Below are 15,228 nucleotides of genomic sequence, written 5' to 3'. Positions count from 1 at the left end.
TGAGCTGTACATGATGTTTTTTTTTTTGGTTTTAATCTGTAATAGCTCTCCTTGACTAGACCAGGAAAATGCCACAACAGCAAAATGCCAGAAATATAGAAAAGACCCACAGCATCAAAAGCAGAAAAGACTGGAACTGTGTTAACAGATAATAGTAAGAAGTAAGGTCACCTTCAAGTTAAAACCTCTGCCCCAAACTGCATACCACCATACTAAATAGCAGGCTCAAAAGAGTACACCACCTTCAGAAGTCCATCCATTACTGTAGTGTATGTAATATAATAGGGAGTGGTTTTTGGGCGCAGCCAAGGTTTTCTTGCTTTCTCTTCACAATTATGACCATAAATGAGGCCTAGCTAATAAGAAAGGTAGCTCATGTACAGTGTTAGAAATAAAGGTACCATGAAGGTACATGATTCGTTCATCAAGGTACAAACAATGTAAACGTTCCCTCAAAGGTACAACAGTGGTTTTAAGGTCCAACTGTATATTTTAAATAAGTTTTAGTGGAAAAGTAGATATTTGTATCGTTTTATTAACTAATGTTTTTAAACAGAACCATTTAATAAAAAGCCTGGAGATGGGACGGGGTGTGTGGAGTTGGTACAATTTAGAAAATATAGCTTCAGTGGATTATGGTACAATTATGTTCCCTGACTAAAGGTACAGAGATGTACGCCTGAGGATACCACCCCAGTGACATGAAGGGTACTGCCCCAGTGACAGTGTCGTACCTTTTCTCTGAGAGTGTATAGCGCAGAAACATACAAGTTCATTAAATGTATTTACTATAAATTACGTGTAAATTGTCTCTCTAATAATGGTGGTACTGATCGATGATTTACCGTTGACATTTCCTCTATATGTAAACTCCCAACAATGTCTCGCACTAGAGAGGAACGTTCCTCAGCTCCACTGGGCCAGTAAACAGAAAAACAGAGCAGCTAGAATCCTACAGCACATTGTAAGTCGTAAAAAATACACATTTTAGTAACACTAAGAAACGTATTACTTGTTTAAATGATACGTACTGTGAGTACATAAACTGTGCGGTGGTGTTTTTTCAGTTTTCCGTCTGTACTGGGCTCCACTACAGCGCCTTCCTGCGGCCGTGTGATCCTCGAGCTCGTCAGGCCGACACAGGTCGGTTTTCTGGGTCACGTTCAGTTTGTAGACGACGCCGAAAACGGTTCTTCAGCGACTGAAGGTCAAAAAACGGGTTTCTGTTGTACTCTGAAGCGAGTTTTACTAAATGCACCCCTTTCGTGCAGGAGGGCGGTAATGAAACCAGAGGCTTGGTTTACGGACCCGAACTGCCGAGAGGTTCGCGTAAATAGCTAGTTAACTTAGCTAGCTAACCTAGCTTAGCTGTTTAGCCGTAGCCGTTTAAACGTAAATAATCTGAAATGTGGCGTTACTGAAATACTAATTGCGTTTTTCTTTCTGCCAGACAAACATTCCTTGTACGTTACCATTAAACAGAACTCAGTAAAGATCACTTGGCTGTAAAACTCGGGCTAACTTTAGTGTTCAGAGTAGCGTTAATTAATGAGTCGAACTAATTAGGACTGAACTAGACGGATGTCGGGCTACAGACTCAAAAACGGTCCTCCAGGGGTTCTTTAGTAAAGGTAGCTAAAAGGTTTGATAAATGGTCAAATAGTGATAAAAGCGGTGTTTATGTACCCACTGCCCGTCACGCTTCTTGTGTTGTTTGGGTTGGTGGCGTTGTGTCACACAGTGTCAGCAAAACTCAGAGCTTATAGGAGTAACGTTATTCATCAGGTTCTTCCGCTTCACCGCTGGCAGGTTCGGTCTGTCTCTGGTTATCACTGCCTTGTTTGCTCTTTCTTCGTCAAGCTGCTGCAAATCATTTGTGTATTCTGGTTCAAATCGATACGGCTCTACGACGGTTTTGAAACAGACTTTGTCAAAGTGCTCCATCTTCCAAAAATAGGTAAGAAAGCTGTAAACATAAACTGTAAACAGAAGCTGCTGCCAGCATTGTATCCTATTCAGTTCCCCCTCAAATTCATACCTACGCTCACTGAGCAACGCCAAACAACACTGGAACTACAAAAAGGTTAAAACAAGATTGAATGGCTGTGTGCGCTTATATCCAGTCCCCAATATGAATTCACCCAAGATAACACGGCCTGATGAGATACCACGATAAATGTTATTTTCAGTTTGAGTAAAGAGTCGTACTGATAATCCATCACCGGCGTTGGATGTGTTGAATGGCTGTTAGAGCCATTAAATGCTTTGGATGTCTGGTTTCTAGTGCTATAATGGTGAACAATTCTGACTTGGCAAATTTCTCTAGAAGGGTACTTTTCAAACTGAACCACTGAATGATTTTCTGAATGATCTAAAACATTGATTACGTAATTTTGCAAATTATGTTCCCCTCTTAGCCATCCTAGTCAAGTTAGACCATTACTCCTAAGTTGAGTTTTCTAAAGCAGACTTTAGGAAGGTACTACTCAACTAATTTATTGAGAAAAATAGAAATAAAATTGTTGTTTTGCTAGTGTCAAAATGATGGGACGTGGAGGATCATACCGTGTGTCCAGAGGGGCCAGTTTTGCTCAAATCCTCAAGAAGAACATGGTACCAGCACCTGGGTGCTCATCATTCATCCCACAGCCTGCCCCTGAGTTCAGCACCAACACCAGCACACTTGACCAGACCGGCAACTCCAAAGGCAAAATCAGTTCAATCTCTTTCTCCATCTGTCTCTCTCTTTATATGTTTGTGTGTGTAAAAAAATAAAGGGAACACTCAAATAACATCCTAGATCTGAATGAAATATTCTCATTGAATACTTTGTTCTGTACAAAGTTGAATGTGATGACAATCACAAAAATCATTAATGGAAATCAAATTTATTAACCAATGGAGGCCTGGATTTGGAGTCACACACAAAATTAAAGTGGAAAAACACACGACAGGCTGATCCAACTTTGATGTAATGTCCTTAAAACAAGTCAAAATGAGGCTCAGTATTGTGTGTGGCCTCCACGTGCCTGTATGACCTCCCTACAACGCCTGGGCATGCTCCTGATGAGGTGGCAGATGGTCTCCTGAGGGATCTCCTCCCAGACCTGGACTAAAGCATCCGCCAACTGTGCAGCCCTCCAAAGAAATGCCACCCCATACCATTACTGACCCACTGCCAAACTGGTCATGCTGAAGGATGTTGCAGGCAGCAGATCGCTCTCCACGGCATCTCCAGACTCTGTCACGTCTGTGACATGTGCTCAGTGTGAACCTGCTTTCATCTGTGAAGAGCACAGGGTGCCAGTGGCGAATTTGCCAATCCTGGTGTTCTCTGGCAAATGCCAAGCGTCCTGCACGGTGTTGGGCTATGAGCACAACCCCCATCTGTGGATGTGGGGCCCTCATACCATCTTCATGGAGTCGGTTTCTAACCGTTTGTGCAGACACATGCACATTTGTGGCCTGCTGGAGGTCATTTTGCAGAGCTCTGGCAGTGCTCCTCCTATTCCTTCTTGCACAAAGGCAGAGGTAGCGGTCCTGCAGCTTGGTTGTTGCCCTCCTATGGCCTCCTCCACGTCTCCTGGTGTACTGGCCTGCCTCCTGGTAGTGCCTCCAGCCTCTGGACACTACGCTGACAGACACAGCAAACCTTCTTGCCACAGTTCGCATTGATGTGCCATCCTGGATGAGCTGCACTACCTGAGCCACTTGTGTGGGTTGTAGAGTCCGTCTCATGCTACCATGAGTGTGAAAGCACCACCATCATTCAAAAGTGACCAAAACATCATCCAGAAAGCAGAAAGGTACTGAGAAGTGGTCTGAGGTCCCCACCTGCAGAACCATTCCTTTATTAAGTGTGTCTTGCTAATCGCCAATAATTTCCACCTGTTGTCTATTCCATTTGCACAACAGCTGTGAAATTGATTGTCAGTGTTGCTTCCTAAGTGGACAGTTTGATTTCACAGAAGTTTGATTTACTTGGAGTTATATTGTGTTGTTTAAGTGTTCCCTTTATTTTTTTGAGCAGTGTGTGTGTGTGTGTGTGTATGTATATATGTATGTATATATATATATATATATATATATATATATATATATATCCATACATATACACACACACACACACACACACACACACACACACACACACATATATATATATATATATATATATATATATATATATATATATATATATATATATATATATATATAATGTGTGTGTGTGTGTGTGTGTGTATATGTGTGTGCGTGTGTGTATATGTGTGTATGTATGTGTTTCTTTTTCCCTCTGTGAAACCTTGGTTTAGTGCTGTCTCTATATTTAACAGGCTCTAAACCAAAAAACATCCCTAAAGAGCTGATCGACAGATACAAGCGAGGAGAGACTCATGCCGTCTCATTGCTATACCAGCTCTCACAGGTGCTACAGTTCCAGGTGGAGATGAAGGAGACTGTTACTACAGGTCATTAACCTTTGCCATGGCTCTTTTGTAGGGGTGTAACATATTCTAAATAAATAATTTGTTTTGAGACGATGCAGAAGCCCTGGTTCTCAACGACTGAGAACTGCCGTGCAGACTACAGGTCATATAGCATTCCCGTTCCAGCAGTTACATTCGGCACCTCGTGCAGAATTTAAGGTGGAAGAGGAAAATTTGAGCGAGAAGCTGGCGAATGAGAGCTTAAGCGACTTCAGCTTTGTAAAACTTTGAGAGACATTTTACAAGAAACAGTTCTAGCTTTGAGGAAACATTTCCTGATGGAAAGGGTGGAAAGTGGCTATAGCTGAGCTAAAGCTTAAAGCAGAGTAAAGTAAGTCTGTGTTTTCGTTTATATTTTTTTGGCCTATACTAGGACATCAGCACACACTGAGACATACTGGACATTAAATGTTGTGGCTCCTGAGGTGGTTTGATTTTTGCTGAAAGGACAAAATGGCTCTTCTGAACATTTGGGTTGTGACTCCTGATCTAACCCAGCTTTTAATGCAGAGGGAGCGGGTCGGATTTCTCACTCATCCATGTGTTTTTGTTATGTGCTGCCACAGACTGTCTAGGCACTGCACTTAGCCACTTCCAAGTTCCACCTTTTACGTTCCATCAAGATTACTTTGTAAATTAAATATTTAGAAAATTGATTTTTGATATTTATGAATCAATACAGAATCGTTCACGTCCGCATCGCGATGCATCTAAGAATCAAGTTCCGTACCCTTAATACGTTGTATTGTTACTTTTCTAATTTTTTTTTGAGTGAGGGTTGGTCAGTTATATTTGATCAGAGACATCATTCTCATGTTTTTCATTTATCATTTCAATGCGGGGTTTGCAGGACTTAACATCTTCAGGTTAGCTTGCTTTACAGAGGGCAGATGTGAAAAATGACACCCTTTTTTTTCTTTGTGTAGGAGGGATTACAGGTTTCTACTTTGCATTCTGTGCTGTTATCGATGGAGTCGAGTATAAGACTGGGATGGGCATCAGTAAGAAAGAAGCCAGGGCCAAAGCAGCTCAGTTGGCTCTGGAGGAGTTGCTGCCAATTCTGGAGAATGACGGTGTACTGCCTGATGCTTCTGGTAATCATCCTTCATTTTGTGGTGCAAATCGCTGGCCATGGCTATTTTGCATTAATTATTTTAATCTTGTGAGTATTCACCTTAAGTTCAGGTTTATTTGTGCAGAAGTTGTCAGCCATTGTTACAGCAGTGGTGCTGTTAAATTGCCACTTTGTTATGCAAGCTCGTTTAATCATTCCTTGAGTCATATCCTGAAATTTAACATGCAGAAAATGTTGAAGAAAACTGTATTTTATTATATTTTTTAACAATTCAAATAGTAGCACAGTTAAAGCAGAAAAGACCCCACCTCTCCAAAATGTACAATCATGCAGTCATCCGTGGAGCTTTGCTGATGCTTTTTCCTGAGTGTACTGATATCAGTATTGGTCTTGTGGTTAAACAGAGGGGAAATGTTTATTGATTCTTCAGAGATACCATTTAACTTATTTAATGCAGTGTGTTTGATGTCTGATTGTACAAAATGATTATATTTATTCTGAAAAAATCAAAGTGAACAAATATGATAAGGTGTCTGTTAAAGCAGTCTAAAATAATAGTGTACTGAAAATTAAACACCAAGAAACAAAAATTGTAGAACATGGTGTATCATGTAATTTATGGCAGGTCAAGTGTTTATTAGTGCATGTGTTTATGTCTGTATGTACATGCATCTGTATGTCAGTGGGACCCCCTCCACTGCCAGTGAAAGAGAGAGACTACCCTGTGTTAGAGGCCCATCCTGGAAGAACAGTGTATGGTAAATTTACTTTTGTTACTTACTATAATTAACAAAGAGTGCAAGAAGAACATTCTTCATAGTATTTGTGCTTCTGGCTGATTATGTATATGTTTTATTTTGTGTGTGATTTAGAGAGGAAGAATCCTATTAAAGACCAGGTGCCCGGTGCTATTAAGGAGATGTTCTCAAAGCTGATGGACAATTATCCAGAGTTTTCTGGTTGCGGTGGAACAGTGGCTGCATTTGTTGCTCAGTCTCGTGAGTCTTCATTTCCACAAAGAAAGTAGGACCACTATATGGCATTGTTAACAGCAGTGTTGATTTTTGCGTATTTGTGTCACCTAACAAGACCAAACTGATAGCTGCTGATTTCCTTTTTCTGCACATCTGACATCAATTGTCATGTGGCTTCTACTAGTCTGATATAAATTTGCCCTGCCAGAAGACAGGGATACTCTTTTGGAACTAATAAATGTAAGTCAGTATGTTTTCAAAGATCCTGTGGTCATCTTGTTATCTAGAAATAGTGTGATTTAAATATGAAGTTGATTACATTTGAAAAATTTTTTTCTTTCTATGAAAATAACTTATTTTGTCATGTGAACAAAACAAGACCACACATAAAAGGGAGGGGGGGGGGGCAGCAGACAATCAAGGTAAAGTGAGAAATACTAACGGAGAGAAATGTTAGCCACAAGTACATCCATTACCTGAGACAAGAATCCTAGTTGTAATCAAGTTCTGCAAGATTGTTTTCTTAGCAGAGGTTCTTTTTGAGCTCAGTTTATATCCAGAACATATGAAAGCGAGAGAGGTGATATGTATGTGACAATAATGTGGGTTGGACTTTCATTTGAAATCATCTAAAAGGTGTTGGATACGCTCTGTGAAAAGTTGATGAGCCAAATTTTTGAAGATATATTGAGATTAGACCGTAATGTTTCTGAAAGTTTTTGTAGTGAAAGTTTAGTCCTGTGTGAGGCAAATGTATAAAAGTTTCATAAAGGAATTACACAAGTCTCATGTATCATGTATGCATGATTTAAAGAGTGTGATGATTAAAATAATGTCGTTGGTATTGGTATCGAAACATTGACTATGAAACAATGGTGTTGGTTTTGCTAAGTTAATTTCATGCTGCTCGCTATGTCACAGTATGATCTTGGCACTGAACATTCGGTCATTTCTGAATTTGAAAGTAGGTTAGAGTTATGATTGCAGTATGAGTAGCCTCGAGCAGCCTATTATGGGCCACATTTTGTCAGTAGTCTCCTAAGTGACAGCAGTCTTTCTAGATATAGAATTTCTGTCAGTAGCTGTCTATAGCTCTTATTTGTCTGTAGTTTTATTTTAATTTTGATTATAACAGAGAACAAAGGACCTATCTTTCTTGGCTGTATGAAAAAATGACCATTGTTTTAATTTTATTAATATATATGCAGCCCTGCCAAAAATATTGGGCATCTATGTTAGAAAAATATGCAGATTTCCACAGTGGTCAGTTTTACAGTTGGGCTGTTTCTGTGTCTGAAGTGAGCTCAGACTGCTGAGTCATGGTTTGCTCTGCATATGTGAACATGGCAAATGGAACCTGTTGTGGCAGAAACCAAGGTCATTTTTCCAATTTTACACAATGCGCTTTGGCATTTTGTTTCAACATGGCCAGTAAGAGAGCACCAGGCCTGTCTGGTGGTTCCTCTCGCCACCTAAAAGGTTAGACTTACATTGTGAACGCAAAAAGAACTGAGGTCATTTGCAGTTTGTTTGAAACAGTCTACAAGTAGCTTTGCTATAAGTCTGCATAGAGAAATTAAGTTATACTGTGTATATGGTAAAAATTCATAAAAGAATTAAGTGCATTTTAAAACAAAACCGTTCTAGTATTAGTTGTTTTTATGAAGGATGTTGGATAGATTATCTTGATTTTTCAGTTATCCTGTGCTGCTTTTATATTTCTTAAGCATTTAACTAAATACTATGTAATAGGCCACCAAACATGATGACAGAAGACAGGTAGACTTTATGGTGCCCAACACCACATATGAAAACTGAACAAATATGGCTGAGTTGTCTCTGAAATTTCAATTACATGCTTTTATTGTTGTGTTATTAATTATTGTTGTATAACACATCTAAATTTTTCGTACTCTGTCTCCCTACAGCGGCTGGCTGTGAAGTGGTGGCTCTTGGTACTGGCAATTTTAACACTAAGGAGAGCCTAGCACCTAATGGACGTGTACTTCATGACTCCCATGCTGTGGTGACTGCACGGAGATCTCTTATGAGGTCTGTTGTCTTGCTGTGTGCATGACCAAGTAATGTATTTGAAAGTTACATTAATTTGTGTTATTTGCATTTCCAGTTGTCTGACAAATTGGTGTAAACAATTTGCTTATCCTCTTTTTACCTGTCCCTACATTTCTGCATTCTAGTCTTGTTAGAATCTGCAGAATACATGCCCATTTGTTTTTCTGTTTCTGGAGCATGTTTTAATTTAATGTTTGTTTTTTTTCTTAGTCTTAATGAATGTGAGTATGTATGAGGTCCTAGCTGTGCAAATATTTATTTATTTTTTTATAAACTGAATTACGCTGGCAGGTTGAATCTTACTACTTTTCTACTACAAAATTCAGATTTTAAAGTACGTCAGCTTTTGCCTCCTGAATTGTAACAGGAGTTAATTGCATGTCTTCTAACTATAAAGCAGTTGAACATAATCTTCAATTGATCTTAATATTTTATAGGTATCTGTACAGGCACCTGTTATTGTTCTTTAGTAAGAATCGTTCTTTGGAGGAGAAATCTATCTTTCAGCAGGATCAGAGCACAAAACTACTGAGTCTAAAGAGTCACATCACCCTGCATTTGTACCTCAACCAGTTGCCCAAAGGAGCTGCTCAAATACCCTCTCACCTGTAAGGACCCATACAACCACCCACAGTTTTTGTAGTTTAAATCTCCATAGCATTAGCTCCCTGGCTTCTGCCAGAAACACACTCATAGATGTTCTGATTAACTTGCACTTTATTTTCTTCATAGCATTACAATATAGCACCATTTGGCCATTGGCTTAAGCTTACACTGTGGTAATACCTAAGGTAGTAGGAGAAGGGTGTCAGAGGCATTCCAGTTTATTTGCAAAGTCAAATACACAAGGTGCTTGTTTAATCAGATATTGTTGCTAATGATTGACAGTTTGTTTCCTTGTGGTTTTATCCCATGCTTTCATCAGCCACTTTTATAGTAAGATCAGCGCTTCCCTTTACTGAGGAACCTGGACGCCCCTGTCTTTAATAGATTAGAGTGGTATTTTTGTTTGTTGTAAATATTAGATTGTTATAAGTAATTTGTCTCTCTGTCGTTCTCTAGTCGTCTCAACCCTTTGTCTATCTCAGCATGGGAAGTAAATAATCAGATCGGTCTGCATGTGACGATTGATGGGAAGGTCTTTTCCGTCTTCTCCTCTACATTTGAGCAAAGTGGTTCTCGTGTGGTCAGCATGTCCGCCAGTGACAAGATCACACAGTGGCAGGTTTTGGGTTTCCAGGGGGCACTGCTGAGCCACTTCATTGAGCCCATCTACGTCAGTAGCATACTTATTGGTAAGCCCACATCTCACATGGAAGAACCCAAGAAACTTTGTCGTTCTCAACTTTTAAAGATAACCCTGCACAATACCATGCTGGTACACTCATACACATAGCTACTCAGGGAACTGGAGTAGCAGTGTAGGTTCATATAATCTTATGATGTTTTGTGTATGTTTTTGTGTAGGAAATTTGTATGGTCTGTATATTGTATTTTTGCCTGTAGCATGTGTTTTGCCATTTCTTTTCATACACTGTGTGTGTCATTTTAGGCAATGAGAGCTGCAGTGATACTCGTGGCATGGAAGTAGCGATAAGTCAGAGAGTGGATGGCATCACCTCCAAGCTTCCCATGTACTACTGTGTGTACAGACCACACATTAGCTTGGTGCCCTCAGTGGTGACCACAGATGTGCATAGCACTCAAAAGTCTTTCAGCCTCAACTGGAGCCAAGGAGATGTCTCACTTGAGGTTGTTGACAGTCTGGAGGGCAAAACTGTAGAGGAGTAAGTATTTCTTATTATGTTTCCATCAGTCTGTTTCAAGGATATTTGCATTATGGACCAACGACCACAGTGACATGTAGATGCCCAAAACACTATTGTGGTCCGCGACAGGCATCTTTGTTCCAGGTGTAAAGTCTTTGGGATACAGCTTAAGCGCTGTGTGTGTGTGTGTGTGTGTGTGTGTGTGCACACCTTAGTTGGTTTATTGCTGCCCAAACCACATAAAAGGTAATTAAAATTTCCTCAAAGTGCAGTCAAAGCCGATATTACACTATTCAGTGTGAGAGTCAAAGACTTTTACTCTACGGGTTTGTAACTAATAAGTAGCTGTATAACCTAATAAATAGAAGTATAACCTCAGAGTTGGGTTCTACATTAAATGAGGTTCCCTAAAGCACTGGTTGCTAACCCTGAAGTACCCTTGCACTGCATGGTTTTAATGTTGTCCCTACCCCTAACAATCCATACTCAACTTATTAGGTAAAGCCCATGCCCAGCTGATGTTAGCTTGGTCCAGAAACAGTGATGACATTTCTCTAAAAAACAGACATTTTGACCTACTGAGGAGAGAACACCTTAGATAAATCCTAATTAGCAGCTAGTGTTGTGCCAGTTAGCTGTAGTTTAGCTTGCGCCTGAAGATGCAGCCTTCGTTACTGATCCAGCATGAAAAGTACAGATTTTCATTGTTATATTGAGTAATAAAACATGTTTTCAAAATTATTCCTCTGCTTGCTGCTAAATATGTGCTTCTAAATATGCTTTGCCTTTTAACTACAGAGCTGTCACCTAAGAGTCGGTCTCTGGCCATACAATAGTTTTGGTCAAGGTACTAATTTTCCTTACCCATAGTTAACTGGACTTTATTTCTTTAACTGTTGCAGATACTGCATGTCATTATGCACAGCAGAATTTGGGACAAATTAAAGCACATACAGATTTCTGATTGTTTGAATTCAGTTATCACTATCTTTATCAGCTGACTGAGCAGAAATAAAAAACTGGCAGATGTTTCATGAGAAAAGGACAGCAATCATTTATTTTTTTATGTAGGGCTTACATAAAGGACCAGCTCACCTGCCGAGGGGCTCAGAGTTAAAGAAACTTCAAAGCATTCAGCAGGTTTCTTGCTCATTTAGGAGAGTTTGCACTCATGTCTTGCGTTTGTACATATTAAAGCCTTACTTTTATTATTATTTTTTTATTACACTCTATTCAGTAGTGACTCATAGATTTAGGTCTTGCACAATTGGCCAACATACAAAGGATTTGAAGAAAGATTTTATACAGTCCAACAGGGGGTCCAAAGTTTACAGAATTTGTCCATTTGGTGATGTAAGTCTTAAGTCAGTTTTTCCAAAGGAATTTTTTGCCAAAAAAGAAAACTTTAGAAACAAAAAGATAGAAGTGAGGGGACTTTTGAAATCGTGTTTGTAAGATATTTTGTATCATGATGTGTACAGTGTCCCAGAAAATGCCAATTTTATTATACTATCAAAAGGCATGAAAAAAGTCCCTTTTTCAATTTTACGCTTGAAGCACAAATTAGATGCATCTTTTGTAGGCGAACACATGTAAACTAGATCCCATTCATGAATAAAAAAAAAACAAAAAAACTCCATCCGCATCTACAAGGCATGTGCGAAATAAATCCCAGGACAAAGAAATCCCAGGCACAAAAAATATGCATAAAAATGTGCCGACATATCCTGATTGAGGCCTGAGAAGCCCACAACGCTTCGGCACATTTTAAAACATATTGTCATGGTTCAATAAATGCTTTTTATGCTTTTTGTAAGGATGGTGTGCCCGGGATTTCTTTGTTCTGGCATTTATTTTTGCACATGCCTTGTGGATGTGGGTGGATATTTTTTGGTTTTTGCCCCTCCCAGCATGGAACCCCCCCTTTTTTTCTGTGCCCATACCTCAGGAGCACCTGTCTTTTTTTCATTTTTGTGACCTCTGTAGCGCTTCTTCATTTCTGTTCAATTATATAAAAGCATTAAGCAGTTATTGACTTATGTGGTGAGAGAGTAAGTTAGACAGGAATTGCTCTTGTGGTTTACTTTGCATGACCTTATCTGCAGCTTCTACTAAAATCTATATTATTGTTTCAGATTTTACTCACCCATGTTTTACCTATGACCTGTGTAATATCAAGCATCAGGAAGTCAACCATAATGCACCTAAAATACCTTTTTTGCTTTTTGGAACTCCTCATAGAACTCTGGGGCTAAAGAAAAATGGTTTGATTTAAAGGATTCCATGTAATCTTGGTATAGGAGACACTTTGCTAGGTGTAGTTTCTCAGATTTCTGAGGTGTTCTCTCAGATATGAAAATACACATATACAAATGTGAAATTTCTTCAGGAAAAAAAAATAAGCAGAGATATTAAAGAAAACCCTTTTTTCTTCACCCACACATGTAGAATCATGAACAGGAAGTGGTTTTTGGGTTTTGTACTTGGACTGGTTGAACCAAAAAAATCATTCATTCATTTCCTGGCTCCATGTTAGCAATAGGTTGAGTCATCTGCATGCATATAATAGTTGCTGAGCAAGCCAACTGCTTTGTAGAAATTAGTAACACGTGTTAAGATTTGTGGTGAATGGTAAACTGAACTTAAGATGCCATTGTGCACGAATATGCAATGAGCAAAGCCTGACATCATGCTCATACCCAGCAATAGATAGAAGTTACAGTAGACAAAAAGCATGCATGGCTCATAAACTTTACCTTATTGTACTGTATTGACTTGATTACAAAGGTTATTGTAATATTGTGCATCACAGCTACAACTTATTCAATTCCCTATGGCAGTATTTTGACAAGAAAGAAAATTCACACCTCACAGTTGTCTACCCACATAATTACTCAGTGTTTCCCCTCTTGTCTTTTATTGTCCTCCTCTTCTGGCTGGGTGGTAGACACTTTGAAATTACCAGTGTTGCTGTGTGCATGTGGTGTCAACAAATGCATGTGAGGTCAGAGTAGTATCATGGTGCAGAATTATTTTTTAAATATGGTGAATATACCATACTGGTAAATACAGTTGTGCTCTTTATTAATTTATTTTTGGAATATTTACAGTGTTGACCCTTCATTTTCAAGTCTTCTGCAGTTCGCCCTGGCTTGCTGAATATCTGCTTCAGGGCCAAATCCTCCATCCATCCATGCATCCATCCATCCATTGTCATCTGCTTTTCCGAGTCCGGGTCGCGGGGGCAGCAGCCTAAGCACAGAGGCCCAGGCCTCCCTCTCCCACGCCACCTCCTCCAGCTCTTCCGGAGGGATACCGAGGCGTTCCCAAGACACCTCCCTAGGAAGTGTCCAGAGGCCATCCTTACCAGATGCCCGAACCACCTCATCTGGCTTCTCTCAACGTGGAGGAGCAGCGGCTCTACTCTGAGCCTCTCCCGAATTGCTGAACTTCTCACCATATCTCTAAGGGAGAGCCCAGCGACCCTGTGGAGAAAGCTAATTTCGGCCACTTGTATCCGCATTCTCATTCTTTCTGTCACTACCCAAAGCTCGTGACCATAGATGAGAGTCGGAATGTATATTGACTGGTAAATTAACAGCTTTGCCTTGTGGCTCAGCTCTCTCTTTACCATGATGGACCAGTATAGGGTCCGCATTACTGCAGACGCCTGTCAACCTCTCGCTCTGTCCTTCCTTCACTCGTGAACAGAATCCCGAGATATTTAAACTCCTCCACTTGGGGCAAGAATTCGCTGACCTGGACAGAGCATTCCACCCTTTTCCGTAAAAGTTATGAACAGAATCGCGGTGACAATGGACAGTCCTGGTGGAGTCCAACCCTAACTGGAAACCAATCTGACTTACGATCTGGCTATACGAACCAAGCTCCTGCTCCGTTTGTACAGGGACTGAATGGCCCGTAACAACGAGCCCCTCACCTCGTACTCCTGGAGCGCTCCCCGCAAGATCCCTGGAGGGACGCGGTCGAATGCCTTCTCGAAATCCACAAAACACATGTGGACTGGTTGGGCGAACTCCCACACACCCACCAGGACCCTGGTGAGGATAAAAAGCTGGTCCCGTGTTCCACAGCCTTTTCTTAGAAAAAGGGACCCCCACCCCAGTCTGCCATTCCAGGGGGACCGCCCCATATGTCCACGCGATGTTGCAGAGTAAGCCCACTCCTGCCCGACGCCTCTCACCCTGGACAACTCCAGAATGGAATAAAGTCCAACCCCTCTCTCGAGAGAGTCTGTTCCAGAGCCCCCGCCATGTGTTGAGGTGAGCGCAACTGTGTCTAGTTGGTATCTCTTAGCCTTATACACTAGCTCGGGCTCTTTCACTGCCAGAGAGGTCAGGTTCCATATTCTGAGAGCCAGTTTCAGTAGGGGATCGGAACGCCAAGGTCCCCGCCTTCGTCCGCCACCTGATCCACAATGCACCCACAGGTGGTGGGTCCATGGGAGAGTGGTCCCGTGTAGCTCATTCGGGCCAAGCCTGGCCGGGACCCATGGGTAAAGGCCCGGCCACCAGGCGCTCACCGAGGAGCCCCTCTCCCAGGTCTGGCTCCAGGGTGAGGCCCCAGTAACCCTAATCCGGGCGAGGGAAACTGGGTCCTGATGGTCTCCGTCATGTGGGGTTTTTGGATCACCCTTTGTCTGGCTCATTGCCTAGGACCTGTTTGCCTTGGGAGACCCTACAAGGAGCTTTCTCCCCTGACAACATAGCTACTAGGATCATGTAGGCACGCAAACCTCTCCACCATAGTAAGGTGGTGATTCATACCCATTCTTGCCAAATCAGTGCTTGGAGTTTATCACAATTTCTGTGTTTTTGTTTGTCCACCTG

At 41.0% G+C, this 15,228-nt stretch overlaps 2 protein-coding genes across 7 annotated transcripts in view; one reads left to right on the top strand and one right to left on the bottom strand.

The window, feature by feature from the left end:
• Window positions 1-1,137, bottom strand: part of arsia (arylsulfatase family, member Ia) — a 35,536-nt gene extending 34,399 nt beyond the window's left edge. Inside the window, exon 1 of the mRNA XM_037542747.1 lies at window positions 1,032-1,137. Within this exon, the coding sequence (XP_037398644.1) occupies window positions 1,032-1,042 (11 nt within the window). The 5' untranslated portion in view covers window positions 1,043-1,137. The remainder of the gene's footprint in view (window positions 1-1,031) is intronic.
• The window catches only part of adad1 (adenosine deaminase domain containing 1 (testis-specific)), a 47,976-nt gene continuing 33,450 nt past the window's right edge, over window positions 703-15,228 (top strand). For 2 of the 6 annotated variants that reach the window (XR_005130963.1, XM_037542744.1), the window contains exons 1-11: window positions 703-964; window positions 1,068-1,143; window positions 2,535-2,707; window positions 4,335-4,469; window positions 5,414-5,581; window positions 6,246-6,320; window positions 6,435-6,560; window positions 8,465-8,588; window positions 9,047-9,217; window positions 9,672-9,904; window positions 10,162-10,396. Coding sequence is in view for 5 of the 6 variants with exons in the window: in XM_037542744.1 (XP_037398641.1) it covers window positions 2,542-2,707; window positions 4,335-4,469; window positions 5,414-5,581; window positions 6,246-6,320; window positions 6,435-6,560; window positions 8,465-8,588; window positions 9,047-9,217; window positions 9,672-9,904; window positions 10,162-10,396 (1,433 nt within the window). In the remaining variant the exon portion in view is untranslated. Of the gene's footprint in view, window positions 965-1,067; window positions 1,208-1,230; window positions 1,958-2,534; window positions 2,708-4,334; window positions 4,470-5,413; window positions 5,582-6,245; window positions 6,321-6,434; window positions 6,561-8,464; window positions 8,589-9,046; window positions 9,218-9,671; window positions 9,905-10,161; window positions 10,397-15,228 lie in introns of those variants that run through there. The other 4 variants (XM_017716877.2, XM_017716876.2, XM_037542746.1 and 1 more) reach the window with 3 other exon arrangements.

The sequence above is a fragment of the Pygocentrus nattereri genome, chromosome 11 (genome assembly GCF_015220715.1).
Source record: "Pygocentrus nattereri isolate fPygNat1 chromosome 11, fPygNat1.pri, whole genome shotgun sequence".
NCBI classification, from domain to species: domain Eukaryota; kingdom Metazoa; phylum Chordata; class Actinopteri; order Characiformes; family Serrasalmidae; genus Pygocentrus; species Pygocentrus nattereri.
The sequence above is the reverse complement of the archived record's forward strand: the minus strand, read 5'-3'. Positions and strand labels throughout refer to the sequence as shown.